At 34.4% G+C, this 18860-nt stretch overlaps 1 protein-coding gene across 1 annotated transcript in view; it reads right to left on the bottom strand.

The window, feature by feature from the left end:
* The window catches only part of LRRIQ3 (leucine rich repeats and IQ motif containing 3), a gene marked incomplete at both ends in the record, with an annotated part of 165997 nt that extends 147393 nt beyond the window's left edge, over positions 1-18604 (bottom strand). Inside the window, 2 exons of the mRNA XM_080801812.1 lie at positions 14910-15233; positions 18356-18604. Coding sequence (XP_080657938.1) covers positions 14910-15233; positions 18356-18604 — 573 coding nt within the window. The remainder of the gene's footprint in view (positions 1-14909; positions 15234-18355) is intronic.
* Positions 18605-18860: the final 256 nt, after the last annotated feature.

Raw genomic sequence — 18860 nt, 5'->3', positions numbered from 1 at the left:
GTTATGATTTATCAGATATATTATTTGCCAATATTTTCTCCAATTTTGTCAGTTTCCTTTCATTTTGTTAATAGTTTCCTTTGCTGTGCAGAAGTTGTTTAGTTCAGGTCTGTTAGTATTTGCTTTATATATTTAAGTGCTTCTATGCCAAATGCATATTTACGAAAGCTATATCCTCTTGTTGGATTGACACCTTTATAATTATGATAACCTTGTCTCTTATTATAGCCTTTGATTTAAAGTCCATTTTGTGTAAGTTTAGCTACACATGCTTTCTTTTGGTTTCTATTTGCATGGAATATCTGTTTCCAATTGCCTGGAATAGCTATTCTTTTTCTTTTTCAATGTATTTTCTCTCCATTGCTCACATTAATTAATTTCTATTATTCTATCTTCCCTTTTTCAACATTCTTTAATCTTCCCCCTCTATTTTTCTATTAAGTTCATCCACTGTGCTTTTTTTTATTTTGGTTATTGTATTTTTGAGTTCTCTAATTACCATGTTTCTTTTTATCTATTACATTGTTGAAGTTTTCTATTTGTATGTTTCAAGTATTTTTATAATTGATCATTGAAGCATTTTAATGATGCTTAAAAAATGTATCAGAAAATTTTAAACAATGCAAGCAACTCAGGATTAGCATCTATCGATTGTCTCTTTTCATTCAGTTTAAGACCTTCCTAGTTCTTTGTATGTTGAGTGATTACTGAATGAAACTTAGACATTTTTGTATTATGTTCTAAAACTTTTAAATCTCATTTAAACCCTGTTTTAACTGGCTTTCTCTGATATTGCTCCAGCAGGGGAAATGGAGGTCACTATCTTGTTACTTCCAGGGGATATAGAAGTCCAGATTCACCACGATTCAAGCCTTTGTTAACCTCCAACTGAAGGTGGGCTTCTCATTACTTCTGGTAGAAATGCGAGTTTCCACTCTCAGATGGCTGAGGGTGGCCTTCTTACAGCTGGGAAATAATGAAAGTCCTGATCTCCATTAGTCTTCTTGTAATACCATCCCAATGGTTATTGGGTTGCCTCATCAAAGCCTCATGAGGAAAGAAGTCTAGGCTCTCCACTCAGCCTCTGCAGCATGGGTAGAAGTGGAACCAAAATGTTTTCTGTGGTTTTGACTGGAGTAGAGTAGTTATTGTCTGAAAGTTAACAGTCTTACTAGACTTATCTTTCTTGCTTGTTTAGATAGAGTAGGCATTTTGGTATTTTGTTTGTTTGGTTGCATCTTTTGGCTTTTAGGATACTGACTTCTTTAGCTTTAATTTTAGGATACATGTAAAAAACAAGCAAAAACAGCAAAACAGGAAATTCATTCACCACTGTGTCATTGCTCAGATTCTGATTGTCCTAGCCAGGACAGCAAGAGCCTCTGCTCTTCACCATTCAGTCTTTTAATGTTTGTTTTATATGTAATGTGCAATATATAAGATATAATATATACAGGCATACTTGTTTTATTATACTTTATTTATTGCCCTTTGCAAATACTACATTTTTTTTCACTTGTGTTTGTGTTTTGTTGTTGTTGTTTGTTGTTTGTTTTTGTTTTTGTTTTTGTTTTTTACAAATTAAAGGTTGTGGTAACTCCGCAATAAGTGAGTGTATTGATGTCATTTTTCCCATGCCACATTTTGGTAATTCTCACCATATTTCAAATTTTTTCATTATTATATTTTTTATGGTGATCTGTAATTAGTGATTATAACTCACTGTAAACTCAGATAATGGTTATCATTTTTTAGCAATCATGTATTTAATCAAGGTTTCATATACTTCTTTATGCATAATAGTACAGTATTATTACACACTGAACAGATTACAGTAAAAACTTTTATATTCACTGGAAAACCAAAAAATTTATTTGACTTGCTTTAGTATATTTTTTTTATTGTGTTGGTCTGACATGAAAACTATAGTATCTCCAAGGTGTACCTGTAGTATTATGTAATGCATTATATCATAAATAATAATTATGTAACACATATAATGTCCAAGGAATTGAATTATACTTTGCAAGAGAAGCATCTACTCTATCTTCTTAGAAGTGGAAGCCTATATGCTTATTATTAACAAAATGGTTTTTTGAGATAAATATGTTCTACCTGTACTGCAATATTTTCTATTTAGTCTTAAATTTCCAAAAATATTCATGTTTTTTATAACACCATTTTGTATATTAATGCTCAAAATATTTCTTTATTGTAGCTATTATTTTTTTAAGATTTTTTATTTATTTATTTGACAGAGATCAATGGAAAGGTTCCTATTTATGCCATTTAACATATTGTGTGATAAATTCTACATTAAGACTAATGTTAAACCTTTTGTTTTATTCTACTTAATATGTATTTGCTTAGCTTTTCATTTTACTTTTTCTGTATTACCTTAATTTTGGGGCTTGTCTTGTGAATAGCCATCTTGATTTTGGTTTTTACACTTACAATAAATTTATGATTATTTATATTTACTTATAATCATATCGCATTCATAAATGTAAATATATAAAAATTTTTATAAATATAGTTTTACTTTTGACACTATCTTATGATTTTTGTATATCATATAGGCTATATTTTTATCTTCAAAAAGCAAAAGTATAAACTTTACAAACATATAATATGTCTTACATATTAAGCCAAACATAAATTCATTTTCAAATATCTACTTGGTTGTTATATTTATGCACTTTTATTCTTCTTTTGATACTTACCTTGGAATTGAGAAAAAAATGGACGCTAAACATTTGATCTAAAAATCTCTACTTTGGGGTAGGAGCTAGATGATGGAATAGTAGGAAGAACCTAGAGTTGCCTCTCCCTTGAACATAGCTCGATAAATATCAATCATTCTATATATTCAAGAAATCTATCAAGCACTGACAGAACAAACTACAACTACAGGGAGAGGAGAGGCCACAATGTGGAAGGTAGGAGGTGCAGAGACGTGGTTTAGGGGAGAAAGGGATTGTGAGTGCTATGGAGAGGAGGGAGTCCTGTCACAGAGAAATGCAAGAGAAAATGAGAGGAGTGCACAGGGAATCACACAAGGAAAAAACTTTCCCAAAGCCACTGATGGGGACAAGAGGGGCTGATTTTTCGTGAGTTTTTACAAACAGCATGTCTCAAAGATTGGAGTTTAAGAGGTCTGTGGCATAACCAGTGTGGAGCCCTGAGGGTACTGCAGTGCTCTTTGGGGAATAAGGGCAGATAGCCTGGGGGCAGACTGTGCAATCTTGAGCATCCCCTGGGACACACTGGGAGAGAGAGCACCCCTTCTTGGACTGCATCTGAGAGAGGTGGCATTGCTTCTCCAGGGAGAAAAGAGCTGGCGTGTACCATTTCCCTTGCCTGCCCCTCAGCATATGCACTGAGACACCTGCTGAGGGTGGCTAACCTGGACACTGGCTCCTTGCTGTGCTTTACTCCATGCCCTTGTGTTTTGGTTAGACTGCCCTTTGGGGACAAACCTGCATCATTCCCAGTGTAGCAAGATCCTTCTCCAGAGGACAAGTGCAGGCCCCCACCAAGCCAGATCCCTTAGGTTTGGAGTTTGAAAATTCAGCCAGCCTGGCTGGGATAGAGCTCAAGGTGCATTGTGATTCTGGGCGGGTAGACAGCCAAGACAGAGACAGGGTGAAGGTGGCAATCTGAGGGACACCTAGTTTGCAAGAGGGGAGACTGTCTCCTTTTCTGGGAAGGCTTCCTGGAGATTAGCAGGTGCAAACTCTCCTCTATGGGGACAAAGAAGCTGGCCGGCCCCATTTCCCTTACCCCGCTCTTCAGCATAAACTAATTTCAGTAAGAAGCACAGTGCCAACACTGGTGACCTAAACTGCTTACAGCAAGCTCCCCCCTCAACACACACACCCCACCCACGTGCTCTACTGGTGCTGCTTTTCTTAAGCAGGTGTGCCTGGGAACCAGAACAACAGGTCCATCCTCCAGAAGACCATCAAGCCTCCCCGCCCACACATGCACCACATCTACTAACCATAGTTCTGCAAAACTTCAGCTCTAGTGGAAATAGCATCAGGTCTCTTTTAACAAGAAGAACAGAGCACACCTAGTTAAAACTCACCACACTCTGGTCAAGGTCTAAACACTCCCCACTTCAGCCAAGAGGAAACTCTGCAGAGGATTGACCTGAGGGAAAGAGCAGCCACAACACAGCAGCAGAGTGCACATAGCATATGCCAGAGACACTTCCTAAAAAGTCAGGCCCTGGACATATATGAGCTCTTCTACCATAAAGTCATTATTCTCAGGAGCATGAAACATACCAGGCTTTCCTAATATATGAAGAAGACAGAGACTTAGACAAAATATCAAGACGAAGCAATTCATCTCAAAAGAAAGAACAAGAAAAGATCACGACCAGGGATCTAATCCAAACAGATACAAGTAAAATGCCTGATTCAGAATTTAAAGCAACAGTCATAAGGATACTAGTTGGGCTTAGGAAAAGCATAGAAAAGCCAGGGAGTCCCATACTGCAGAGATAAAAGACCTAAAAACTGGTCAGGCTGGAAAAAAAAGAAGAAGAAGAAGAAGAAATACAGTAACTGAAAGGCAAAACAACTAGATGTAATGACTACAAGGATGGAAGAAGCAAAGAACAATAACTGATACAGAAGATAAAATTATATAAAATAATGAAAATGAAGGAAGACGGAAAGAAAAATATTGGATTACAAATATAGACTTAGGGAACTCAGTGACGCCATAAAGCATAATAATATTTGTATCAGAGGAGTTCCAGAAGAAGATGGAGGAAAAGGGACCAGAAGGTTTATTTGAAGAAATTATAGCTAAAATTTTCTTCAACTTGGGGAAGGAAACAGATACAAATTAAGGAGGCACTGAGAACTCCCAGCAAAATCAACAAAAGCAGGCCAACACCAAGACATATCATATCTAAATTTGCAAAATATAGAGATTAAAAAAAAATCCTAAAAGCAGCAAGATAAAAGAAGTCTCTAACTTATAAGTGAAGACCAATAAGGCTAGCAGTAGTTCTCTCCACAGAAAATTGGCAGGCCAAAAGAAACTAGTATGAAATATTCAACATACTGAATGGGAAAAATCTATATCCAAGAATACTCTATCCAGCAAAGCTATCATTCAGAATAGAAGGAAAGATGAATCATTCAGAATAGAAGGAAAGATGAAGTTTCCCAGACAATAAAAACTAAAGGAGTTCATGACCACTAAACCAGTTCTGTAAGAAATATTAAAGGGGATGCTTTGAGTAGGAAAGAAAGACAAAAAGTGACAAAAACTAGAAGGGAATAGAGAAAATCTCCAGAAATGACAAAAAAAGAAAATAATAATAGAATGGCATACCATTCATATCTATCAATAATTACTCCAAATGTAAATGGACTAACTGCTCCAATCAAAAGACACAGGGTGTCAGAATGGATAGAAAAACAAAGCCCATCTATATGCTACTTACAAGAGACTCACTTTAGACCTAAAGACACTTGTAGGGTTTTTTTTTTGTTTTTTGTTTGTTGTTTGTTTTTCACCTGCAGATTGAAAGTGAGGGGATGGAGAAATAGTTACCATGCAAATGGATGTTAAAAGAAAGCTGGAGGTTGGGGCGCCTGGGTGGTTCAGTGGGTTAAAACCTCTGACTTAGGCTCAGGTCATGATCCCAGGGTCCTGGGATCGAGCCCCGCATCGGGCTGTCCGCTCAGCGGGGAAGCCTGCTTCCTCCTCTCTCTATGCCTACCTGTTATCTCTGTCAAATAAATACATAAAATCTTTAAAAAAAAAAAAAAAAAAGAAAAGAAAAGAAAGAAAGCTGGAGGGTGCCTGTGTGACTCAGTCAGTTAAACATCTGCCTTTGGCTCAGGTCATGATTCCAGAGTCCCGGGATCAAGTTCTGCATCTGGCTTCCCACTCCGTGAGGAGTCTGCTTCTTCCTCTGACCCTCTGCTTCTCATGCTCTCCCTCTTTCACTCTCTCTCTCTCAAATAAATACATAAAATCTTTAAAAAAAGAAAGAAAGAAAAAAAGAAAGAAAGCTGGAGTAGCAATACTTATATCAAACAAACTTGATTTTAAACCAAAGACTATAACAAGAGATGAAGAAGTAATAAAAATAAACTAATAATTGTAATAAACCAGACTATCCAACAAGAATAATTGTAAATATTTATGAACCCAACTTGGGAGCATCCAAATTTATAAATCAATAAAACAAAAAGGAACTCATTGACAATAATACAATACTAGTAGGAGACATTAACTCCACTTATAGCAAGGGACAGATCAGCTAAGCCGAAAACCAACAAGGAAACAATGGTTTTGAATGACAAACCGGACCAGATGGACTTCACAGATACATTGAGAACATTTCATCCTAAAGCAGCAGAATACACAGTCTTTTCAAGTGGACATAGTTACGTTCTCCAGAACAAATCAGGTTCTGGACATCACAATTTAGGTTTCAACAAGTACAAAGAGACTGAGATCACATCATGCTTATTTTCCAGTCACAACACTATGAAACTTAAAGTCAATCACAAGAAAAAATTTGCAAAGACCACAAATGCATGGATGTTAAAGAACATCCTACTAAAGAATGAATGGGTCAACGAAGAAATTAAAAAAGAACTTTAAAAATACATGGAAATAAATGAAAATGAAAACATACCAGTCCAAAACTCTTGAGATGCAGCAAAAGTGGTCATAAAAAGGAAATACATAGCAATATAGGCCTAACTCAAGAAGCAAGAAAAATCTCAATCTGCAACCTAATCTTACACCTAAAGAAGCTAGAAAAATAAAAACAAATGAAGACTAAAGCCAGCAGAGGAAGGGAAACAATAAACATTAGAGCAGAAATAAATGATACAGAAACAAACAAACAAACAAACAAAAAGTAGAACACATTGATGAAACCAGGAGCTAGTTCTTCAAAAGAATTCATAAAATTGATAAATCCCTAGCCAAGTTTACCAAAAAAAAAAAAAAAGAGAGAGAGAGAAAGAACATGAATAAAAATAAAAGAGAGAAGAAATCAAAACCACACTGCATAAATACAAATAATTAAAATAGAATATTATGAAAAATTATATGCCAATAAATTGGACAACCTGGAAGAAATGGATAAATTCCTAGAAACATATAAATTAGCAAAACTGAAACAGAAAGAAATAGAAAACTTGAACAGACTGATAACCAGCAAAAAAACTAAATCAGTAATCAAAAATCTCCCAACAAACTAAAGCCCAGGGCTGAATGGCTTCCCATGAGAATTCTACCAAACATTTAAAGAAGAGTTAATACCTGTACTTCTCTAACTATTCCAAAAACTAGAAATCAAAGGAAAACTTCCAAACTCATTTTACGAGTTACCATTGCCATTATCTTGATTCATTATCCTGATTCCACATTCAGACAAATACCCCACTAAAATGAGAGAACTACAGGCCAATATCTATGATGAACATGGATGCAAAAATTCTCAACAAAATACTAGCAAATTGAATCCAATGGAACATGAACAGAGTCATTCACTGTGATCAAGTAGGATTTATTCCTGGGTTGCAAGGGGTGGTTCAATATTCACAGTCAACCTGATATACCACAATAAAAGAAAGGATAAGAACTATCTGATCCTCTCAACAGATATAGAAAAAGCATTAGACAAAGCATAGCACCCATTCTTGATAAAAACCCTCAACAAAGTAGGGATAGAGGGAACAAACATCATCAACATCATGATGGCCACAAGTGGAAAACCCACATCTAAAATCATCCACAATGGGGAAAAACTGAAAGCTTTTCCTCTGGGTCAGGAATAAGACATAGATGTCTACTCTCACCATTATTTAAAATAGTGCTAGAAGTCCTAGCCCCAGCAATCAAACAACGGAAAGAAATGAGTCATCCAAATCAGCAAGGAAGAAATCAAATTTTCACTATATTCAAATGACATCATACTCTATGTAGAAAACCCAAAGAATCCCCCCCAAAATTGCTAGAACTGATACACAAATTCAATAAAGTTGCAGGATACAGGCCAATATACAGTAATGTGTTGCATTTCTATACACTAATAATGAAGCAGCACAAAGAGAAATCAAGGAACCAATCCCATTTACAATTGTACCAAAACCCATAAAATATCTAGGACTATACTAAGCAAAGAGATAAAAGATCTGTACCTGAAAACTATAAAATACTTATAAAAGAAATTGAAGATGATACAAAGAAATGGAAAAACATTCCATGCTGATGGATTGGAAGAACAAATATTGTTAAAACGTATATACTACCAAAGTAATCCACACATATCCTACAATCCTTATCAAAATACCAACAACATCTTTCACAGAGCTAGAACAAACAATCCTAAAGTTTAAATGGAACCACAAAAGACCCCAAATAGCCAAAGCAACCTGGAAAAAGAAAAGCAAAGCTGGAGACATCACAATTCTGGACTTCAAGTTATATTACAAAGTTGTAGTGATCAAGACAGTATGGTACTGGCACAAAAACAGACACATTGATCAATAGAACAGAATAGAAAATCCAGTAATGGACCCATAACTGTATGGTCAGCTAATCTTCAACAAAGCAGGAAAGAACATCCAATGGGGGGAAAAAAAAACAAAAAAACAAAAAAACAGTCTCTTCAACAAATGGGGCGGTGCTTGAACAGAGGCTCTGGGCACCCAGGCAGGTGTACACAGCCAAAAGTTTCAACCAGTTCATCTGCTCTCTACATGTGCCTCTGTCCCCAGCTGCTGAACTGCCACTCGGTGGTGCCCAGAGCATCTTTGGTCCATGCAAAGGCATTATGCCCTTTTCCAAATACACTCTAGGAAGGGGAACAGTCTCTCTCAGTGCAGCCTAGGGGATCCCCAAGACAGCATCTTGCGTGAACCCTACAGGCCACTTATTCTCTGTCTCTCCCTGACTTCTATCCATGAAAAGGGCCCCCCCCCCCGCAGCACCTGGCTTTTCTTTCCCCCAATTCACATGGCTGAATCTCCTTTCTGCCACATTCTCTCCTTCCAATTGTGCAGATTGTTTTCTTAATTCTCAAATCAATTTCCTAGTGGGGACCAAGAGATGAGGCAAGCCAGGGTTTCCCCACTAGTCCACCACTTTAATTCCTCTGCCCCAGTTTTCATAGTATTCTTGTACTCAATAATAAGTGCAAGGGGCGCCTGGGTGGCTCAGTGGGTTAAAGCCTCTGCCTTCGGCTCAGGTCATGATCCCAGGGTCCTGGGATCGAGCCCCGCATCGGGCTCTCTGCTCAGCAGGAAGCCTGCTTCCTCCTCTCTCTCTGCCTGCCTCTCTGCCTACTTGTGATCTCTCTCTGTCAAATAAATAAATAAATAAAATCTTAAAAAAAAAAAAAAAAGAATACCCTTTTAAAAAAAAAAAAAAATAAGTGCAAAAAAAAAAAGTTGTGAAATATATATTTCAAACATTACTAAATAAGTTTATATCCTCATAGACTGTCATTTATTCAAGAGTTTATTGTTCTAAATTAAACCTTTCAGTAAGTAAAGAATAACCAAAATAATATTGCTTATAGCAGAAATAATGGGTAAAAATTTATCAGTAAACTGAAAAACTATTATTCAAATAGATTTCTTTAAATCTTTACCATAAAATTCTGCCATAATTAAGTATACCTATAGCTCTTTAAGGCTTACTCCATCTGTGATGCATTCCATTCATGTTTTTTATACAATGGTTTTTTCCTTCAATCATTCTATTTCTGACATTTTTAATCTTATCTTTTAAATTAAAATTTATTTCCTTCAGCTTAAAAATATACTAAAGTAGGACCATCTCACTTTTTAAAAAAAATTCCCATTAATCTTATTTCTGGCAGCTAAGGCATTATCTTTCCTCAGTCCAAAATTTTCTCATAAAAGCTTCTATACTTGGTAATTATGTATTAACCCATTACAATTCTGTATCCATTCCTAAAAGTTAGTGAAATTCCAAAGATGCAAAAACCTCTTCAACAGAAGTTTTCAAAATAGTTTTGTTTCCATGATAATTTTTCTTAACCTTTAAAAACATCCTTCATTTTTTTCAATCATTCATTTCCCTTGAACTAAGTGATATTAAGCCATCTCTCTGTTTTTCCTCCTACCTCCTGAAATTAATTCCCTGTTATCATCATTGGTCACACTGCTTTGTATCCATAAAATGAAACTGCCCTAAGGCTGTGTCCTTAGCTCTCATACTGATTCCTATATTTTCTTCTGGTGCTTTGGCTTCAACCGTGCCCTCAGACCAATGACTACTGAATTTACATATTATACCTAGAACATTACTTCTGAATTTTAGTTCTACATTTCCAATGCCTGGTTGGTATCTCTATATCAGTATCCTGTCTCAAATAAACATGACCAAACTTAACTTTCTACCACAACCTCTTCAAATGCTGCCATTTCTAAGTTACTTTTTGTCCCAGATACCCAAGTTCGAAATACAAAAAGAATATTTTCTCATTTATTATTCTTTTTTTTATTATTCATATTCATATTATTCATATTTGATCAGTTAAAAAAATCCTGTCAAATAGTCGCACTGTCTGTTCTTTGATATACAATGTTGATTGCAGGACTGTGGAGCACCTGGGTGGCTCAGTGGGTTAAAGCCTCTGCCTTCGGCTCAGGTCAGGATCCTGGGATCAGCCCTGCATCAGGCTCTCTGCTCGGCAGGGAGCCTGCTTCCTTCTCTCTCTCTCTCTGCCTGCCTCTCTGCCTACTTGTGATCTCTGTCTGTCAAATAAAATAAATAAAATCTTAAAAAAAAAAAATCCCAGTTTCTTGACTGACTATATCTGTCTGACATCGGGTAAAATTTTAAATCTTACTATATTTTATTCGTTTCTGTGAAATAATATCTTTCCACACCAAAGAATATGATGAATAGTATTCTTCAGAAAGTCCTTCCCTATCTAGCCCAAGCCTTCGTCCCTTTTGTCCTATGTTACTACTTTATTTTCTTTTCTTTAGAAATTAACACGATCTGGCATTCTATGCTGGTTTTATTTTGTTTTGTTATTTCTGCTTACATGTTTACTTTCTGTGCCTTGCCACTGAACTTTAAGAGAGAAGAACCTTTGTTGGTATTATTTACCACTGAATCCAGAATAATCTCGCTCACATATTAGGTGATCAATACATATTTGGTAAAGGAATGAAGGAATAAAATATATAAAGTGCCTACCACAATGACTTTTACTGAGTGTCTGTCCTCTATACTGTCTATCTTCTTTCTTCTTTGCCACTACTGTCTGTCTATATCAACTCTAATCACATAATTTCTGGCCTATAGTAACTGATCTCTCTGCTTTCATCTGTCTCCTAACCTCCATTAACCTGCTAGCAAAATACTGAATTAATTTCCTTTAAAAAACTTTGTCAATAACATTTATTCATAGAGCACCAGTTATGGTAGAACCACTCTAATTTCTTCCTCAAATAACTACAATAGATCTTCATTGCATTCATTAAGAAGTCTAAACTCCTTAGTATGTCATCCAAGGTTCTTTTCATATCCCCACTAACTTCCTATTAATTGCTCAAATGAACATCAGTCATTTTGATTGTCCTTAAAAAAAGTCATGTTTAAAAAAAGTCAAGTATGTTCCTACCAACTAGAACACATAAATGAAATTCTTCTTTTAGGGCCCGGGTTAAGACACCCAGAATTAAATACTGGCTTCACTTTTTTATTTCTCTAAAATTTTTAACTATTATTTCAAAATCATTAATATATTCATAACTTTTTTATAAATATTGTATGCAGTTATAAAGTTTTCTAACTTCCTAATCTCCCATGCATAATCACTGTTCATTGTTTATACACCCTTTCAAATGTAATCACTGTTCAGCTGATTTTCCGTTCTTCATCAATGTCAACGTATAGAGAGACTGACAGATATAGATTTAGATATATTTAGAACAGATTATAAATATGTTCTGCAACATACTTTTTTACTTCCTATGTAGTTTTACTTTTCTAACACCTGCAGAACCCATCTCTTTTAAACTCTTACATGATCTATCTACCCTAATACTCATGCCATGAATCATTTTTTAAATATTTTTTATCTATCCATTTAAGCATTTTGTAATCTACAACTAGATATGGTTTCTCAATCAATTCTTTCAGCATTAAAAAATATCAACGTATAATGATGATTTCAACATGCCATGTCACCAAATTAATTAAGAATTTAACATTTTTTTAAAGATTTTATTTATTTGACAGAGAGAGAAATCACAAGCAGGCAGAAAGGCAGGCCGAGAGAGAGGGGGAAGCAGGCTCCACACTGAGCAGAAAGCCTGATGTGGAGCTCCATCCCAGGACCCTGGGACCATGATCCGAGCCAAAGGCAGAGGCTTAACCCACTGAGCCACCCAGGCGCCGCAAGAATTTAATATTTTTATCCACTTCCATTAATATTCCAAATTGTCCTTTAAAGAATTGAAAAAAGAAACTACTTCCCAATGGAATCACTCAAATATAGAAAACCTGGGGAAAAAAAATTAGAGATCCGCTATCTATTTAAAAAAACAAAATTTTTAATCAACACTATCTTCAAGAACTAAAAAATGAAAATAGCAAGGTGGAAGAATATAAGATTAAATTAAAATATCAATTGTATTTCTTTTTTTTTTTAAATATGGGCGATATCCATTCTTTTTTTTTTTTTTAAAGATTTTATTTATTTATTTATTTGACAGAGAGAGAGAGAGAGATCACAAGTAGGAAGAGAGGCAGGCAGAGAGAGAGGAGGAAGCAGGCTCCCCGCTGAGCAGAGAGCCCGATGCGGGGCTCAATCCCAGGATCCTGGGACCTGAGCCGAAGGCAGAGGCTTTAACGCGCTGAACCACCCAGGCGCCCTCAATTGTATTTCTATATATTAGTAACAAACAACCCAAAAAATGAATTTAAGAAAATAATTCCATCACAAAATCAAAATGAATAAAATATATAGAAATAAATTTTGACAAGACAACTGCAAAACTTGCACAATGAAAACTATAAAACAATGCTGAGAGAATTAAAGAATATCTAAATAAATTGAGAGACAGTTCACATTCAAGAATGAGAATACTCACTATTGTAAAGATGGCAATCTCCACAAAATGATATATAAATTCAATGGAATCTTTATCACTATCCCACCAGGAATCATTGTAGAAATTGACAAGCTGATCCTAAAATTCATTTGTAAATGCAAGGGACCCTGAATAGCCAAAGCAATATTGAAAAAGAAGAGCAAAGTTGGAGGACTCATACTTCCCCATTTCAAAACTTAACTACGAAGCTATCTACAATAATCAGACTGTGTGCTACTGGAATAAGGATAAATATATAGACCATTAGAATATAATTGAAAGTCCTGAAATTAACCTTCCATTTTATGGCCAATTGATTTCAGACAAAGATATCCAGACAGTTCACCTGGGAAAGAATAATCTTTTCAACAAATTGAATACATGCAAAAAAAAATGAAATTACACTGTTAATTCACACCATACATAAAAATTCATTCAAAATGAAACACAGTCTAAGTTTCAGCTAAAATTATTAAACTTCTAGGAAAAAACATAGAAACAATTTTATGACCTTAGGCAGAGTTCTTAGACACAATATCAAAAGCATAATCCATAAAAGAAAAAAATTTATAACCTAGGTGTCTTAAAACTCAAAATTTTTCTGCTCTAAGAGACCATCAAGAAAATGAAAAGATGAGCTAGAGGCTGAGAAAAAAAAATTTGTAATACATATATCTGATAAAGGATTTATATCCATGTATCTATTCTTACAACACAATAAGACAAACAACCCACTTTCAAAATGAGCAAAAATATTGTATAGGCATTTGATAAAAGTTATGTATAATTGATAAACAGATGAAAAGTGCTTACCACCATTATTCCTTAGGGAAATAAAAATTAAAACCAAAATAAAATACCAATTTATACCTACTAGAATGTCTAATAATTTAAAATACAAAAAATACTAGTGTTTGAAAAGACATAGAGAAACTAGAAACTTTATGTATTTTTGGTTTCTACTGTTTAGAAAGCAATTTAGTGTTTTACAAAATTAAGCATAAACTTACCATACATACCCTCATTTGCACTCCTAAGAATCTACCCAAGAAAAATGAAAACATATGTCTACATAAAAACATGTTAAGTAGATGTTCATAACAGCATCATTCATAACAGCAAAAACTGAAAATATTCTAAACATCCATCAACTGGTGAATGAACAAAAAAAATGCAGTATATTCATATAATGGATAATTATTCCACAATCAAAAGTAACTAACTACTAAGTAACTAACTGCTGATACAAAATAAATGAGCCTCAAACACATCACACTAAGTGAATGAAGGCAGCTGGGTAAGACTGTATTGTATGACTTGATTCATATAAAATATTTAGTAAAGCAATTTCATAGAAACAGAAACCAGACTAATGGTACCTATGACTGGCGATGGGAGTAGAAATTAACTGCACACGGGAAAGAAGGAAACTTTTGGAGTGGTGGAAATTTCTAACACTGGAATGTGGAGATGGTTACATAACACCATTGATTTACTAAAATCATTGAATCATATATATAAAATGAGTGAATTTTATAGTATTTAAGTTATATCTCATAAAGCTATTATATTAAAACATAATAGAAACCAAAAATATATTTCTCTACAATTTGATATTTTATGCTCAGCAATTTTTATGCAGTAGGCATATAAGCTTCTATAAATTCTCAGACATAATACTAATATATTCACTAGTTTATGAAATTTTTAAAAATGATACAGTATATATTAGTTCATATAACTTAGGTTTAACTGAAATGAAACTCTAATGAATCCAATTACCTTTTTCAAAGCAGGGCAGAAATTAAAGAAAAGTCGGTGGTTATATGCTTTGAATCTTTCAGGAAGATGCCAATTCTGAATTATTTCTTCATCAGAAATAACATGATGGTCCAGTGCTTTGAGAGGCCATATACTGTTGACAAGAACATGTCTATATCCTTTTTTAAGGCTCACTGGACAATCGAACATAGTGAGGGCAATGAGACTTGGACAGGCAGATAACATACATATATTCTTTAACTTTGCAAACCCATTGTCATGAAGATAGAGGAGTTTTAGTTTCTTCAATCCACTCCAAAATTTGGTATCTGGTAGACTCTTTATCTGAAATATTATTAATAATAACATCTTAATACAAATATTAATTTTCTATAAATTACATGGAAATGAAAAACATTAAACATCTTCTAAAATTCAGTATTTTCCAAACTGGCAAATTGCTGATTAATAACCCAAAAAAGAATCTCTCATTATCCAATGGTGACTGGAGTAAAAACAATACATTGTTCATCTAGAATATGTTATCATTATAAGTATAATTAAATGAATAGACATATATACTTTGTTCAGTAAAAATTCCTTCATAGTAGGCCAATTCTAAAATTTTCTAAACATAAAGAATTAAGGAGCCATATCAATCAATGTGATACACCACATTAACAAAAATGAAAGTCAAAAATCATATGATCATCTCAATAGATAGAGAAAAGGAATTTGACAAAATTCAACATTTATTCATGATAAAAACTCTTAACAAGTAGGTACAGAGGGAAGGTACCTCAACATAATAAAGGCCATATATGACAAGCCCACAGCTAACATCATATTCAATGGTGAAAATTGAAAGTTTTTCCTCTAAGAACAGGAACAAGGCAAAGCTGTCCACTCTTTCCACTTTTATTCAACACAATATTAAAAGTTCCAGCCAGAATAATTAATCAAGGAAAAGAAACAAAAAGCATACAAATCAGAAAGGAAGAAACAAAACTGTCAACATTTGCAGATGACATATTATATACAGAAAATTCTAAAGACTTTGCCAAAAAATTATTCAGCTAATAAATCAATTAGTAAAGTTGCAGGATACAAAACCAATATACAGATATCTGCTGCATTTCTATACGCTAATAATAAGCTAAAGAAAGAGAAATTAAGAACACCAATCCCATATAAAATTGCATCAGAAAGAGTAAAATATCTAGAATGAATTTAACCAAGGAGGTGAAAAGATCTGCACACTGCACACTGAAAACTATAAAAAATGGATAAAAGAAAGAGTAAGAGACAAATAAATGGAAAGATATTCCATGTTCTGGACTGAAAGAATAAATCTTGTTAAAATAATATTACCCAAAACAATCTACATACTCAGTATACTCCCTTTTAAATTCCAAAGGCATTTTTCATAGAAATAGAAAAAAGAATCCTAAAATGTATAGGGAAACACAGAAGACCCTGAATAGCCAAAGCAATCCTGAAAGAGAATAAAGCTAGAGGTATCATCACCCTCATTTTAAACTATATTACAAACCCATAGTAATCCAAACAGTATGATATTGGTATAAAAATAGACACAAAGATCAATGTAACAGAATTCAGAGACCAAAAATAAACCCATGCATAGATGGTTAGTTGATCTATGGTGGGTCAAGAATATACAATGAGGAAAGGGCAGTCTCTTCACAAATTCGCATATCATCCTTGCACAGCAGCCATGCTAATCTTCTCTGTATCTTTCCATTTTTAGTATATATGCTGCCAAAGCAAGCACAAGGGCAGTCTCTCCAATAAATGGTGTCAGGAAAACTGGACAGCAACATGTAAAAAAAAAAAAGTCATGAAACAGGACCTCTACCTTGTATCATACACAAAAATTACCTCAAAATGGATTAAAGTATAAAACCTAAGACCTGAAACTATAAAACTCCTAAAAGAAAACATAGGCCATATGTTCTTTCACAATAGCCTTAGTGGTGATTTTTGGTTTTGACACAAAAAGCAAAGGACACAAAATCAAAAATACATCAAGTAAAAATACAATAAACTAAGAAGCTTCTGCAAAGCAAAGCAAAAAAATGAGAAGGCAAGCTACTGAATGGAAGAAAATATTTGCCAATCATATATGTAATAAGGGGATAATATCCAAAATATATAAAGAACTCATACAACTCAATACCAAAATAAAATCCAATTAAAAAATGGGCAGCGGGGGCACCTGGGTGGCTCAGTGGGTTAAAGCCTCTGCCTTCATCTCAGGTCATGATCCCAGGGTCCTGGGATTGAGCCCCGCATCGGGCTCTCTGCTCAGCAGGGAGCCTGCTTTCCTCTCTCTCTGCTGACTACTTGTGATCTCTGTCTGTCAAATAAATAAATAAAGTCTTAAAAAAAAACGGGCAGTGAAACTGAATAGACATTTCCTAAAGACATCCAGATGGCCAACATGGTACATGAAGATATGCTCACTATCAATAATCATCAGGGAAATACAAATCAAAATGTAAATTGGTATAATGTAAATTGGAATGTAAATTGGTATAATCACTGTAGAAACAGTATGGAGGTTCCTTAAAAAGTAAAAATAAAACTACCACATGATCCAATAATTCTACTTCTCAGTATTTATCTCAAGACAAGGAAAACACTGACTCAAAAAGATTTATGTACCCTTCATATTCATTCCAGCATAATTTACAATAGCTAAGACATGTAAGCAGCCTCAGTATCTACTGACAGATAAATGGATAAAGAAAATGTGCCATATATATTTTTTATGTATATATATATAGATATAGGTATAGATATATATTAACAATCATTATGTTGTAGAGATGAACTTAATATGTTATATGTCAATTATGTCATCAAAATATTAAAAAGTCCAGAGCATTTTTACTTATTTATTTTTTAAAAATTTTATTTCTTTATTTGAGAGAGGGAGAAAAGACAGAGAGAGCACAAGAGAGGGAAGGGTCGAGGGAGAAGTAGACTCCCCATTGAGCAGGGAGCCTAATGTGGGACTCAATCCTAGGACTTCAGGATCATGACCTGAACAGTCGCTTAACCAACTGAGCCACACAGGTGCCCCTAAAAGTCCAGAACATTTTTAACTAGACTATTCATTTAAGAAGTAAAATATACCAAATCACAGTGTTTATATATTTCTAACTCAAAATTTTGTTTAAACTTAAAAAATTTTTTAAAGTAATTCTCCACATCAAATGTGGGGCTCAAACTCATAACCCAAAGATCAAGAGTCACTTGCTCTACCTACTGAGCCAGCCAGGCACGCACCCCTTACATTTTAAATTTTGTGTTTAGATATATTCTATTTTTAATTTTTTTTATATTTTATATAAAAATTGGGAGATATATTGGGATAGACAGCATAAGTGTTTTTAAATATCAATTTCATTTATATGCAAATATCTAAAATGTCTATTGCTTACTTGATTTCCATGGAGATCAAGTTTGACTAATTTTATACAACTTTGAAGTGGACGAATATCTGTAATAAAATTGTTTGAGAAGATGCATACTCTGAGAGAGATACAGGATTGCAAATTTTCCATGGATTTTAAATGCAGGCCACTGAACTTCACAAAAACAAAATCTTTTTGATCTTCTATCATGTTCTCATTATAGTGACTCCATTCTTCATGACTGGTTAGCTCTTCTGTTATTGTTCCATGAAACATCTAGGAAACAAAAAGAGTTGAAGGTAGGAAATGGAACGGAATTTTAAGGGGTTTGGGCTGTTTTTTAAAGGCATTGCTCACTGATCATATACACAAAGTGGAACTTGTTGTTTTAATATTTCGTTCAAAACTTCCCAACCTTGGAGAGTCAGAATTGCTCTGATAGGATATGTAACAATTCTGCTGCTAGGGAGCCAGTGCCCATATATAAATGGCTCCTGTGTTTACTCTTGTACTGGGAGTTCACACCTTGACT

The sequence above is a fragment of the Martes martes genome, assembly GCF_963455335.1.
Source record: "Martes martes genome assembly, chromosome: 4".
Lineage (NCBI taxonomy): Eukaryota > Metazoa > Chordata > Mammalia > Carnivora > Mustelidae > Martes > Martes martes.
This window is presented reverse-complemented; position numbering and strand designations above follow the sequence as displayed.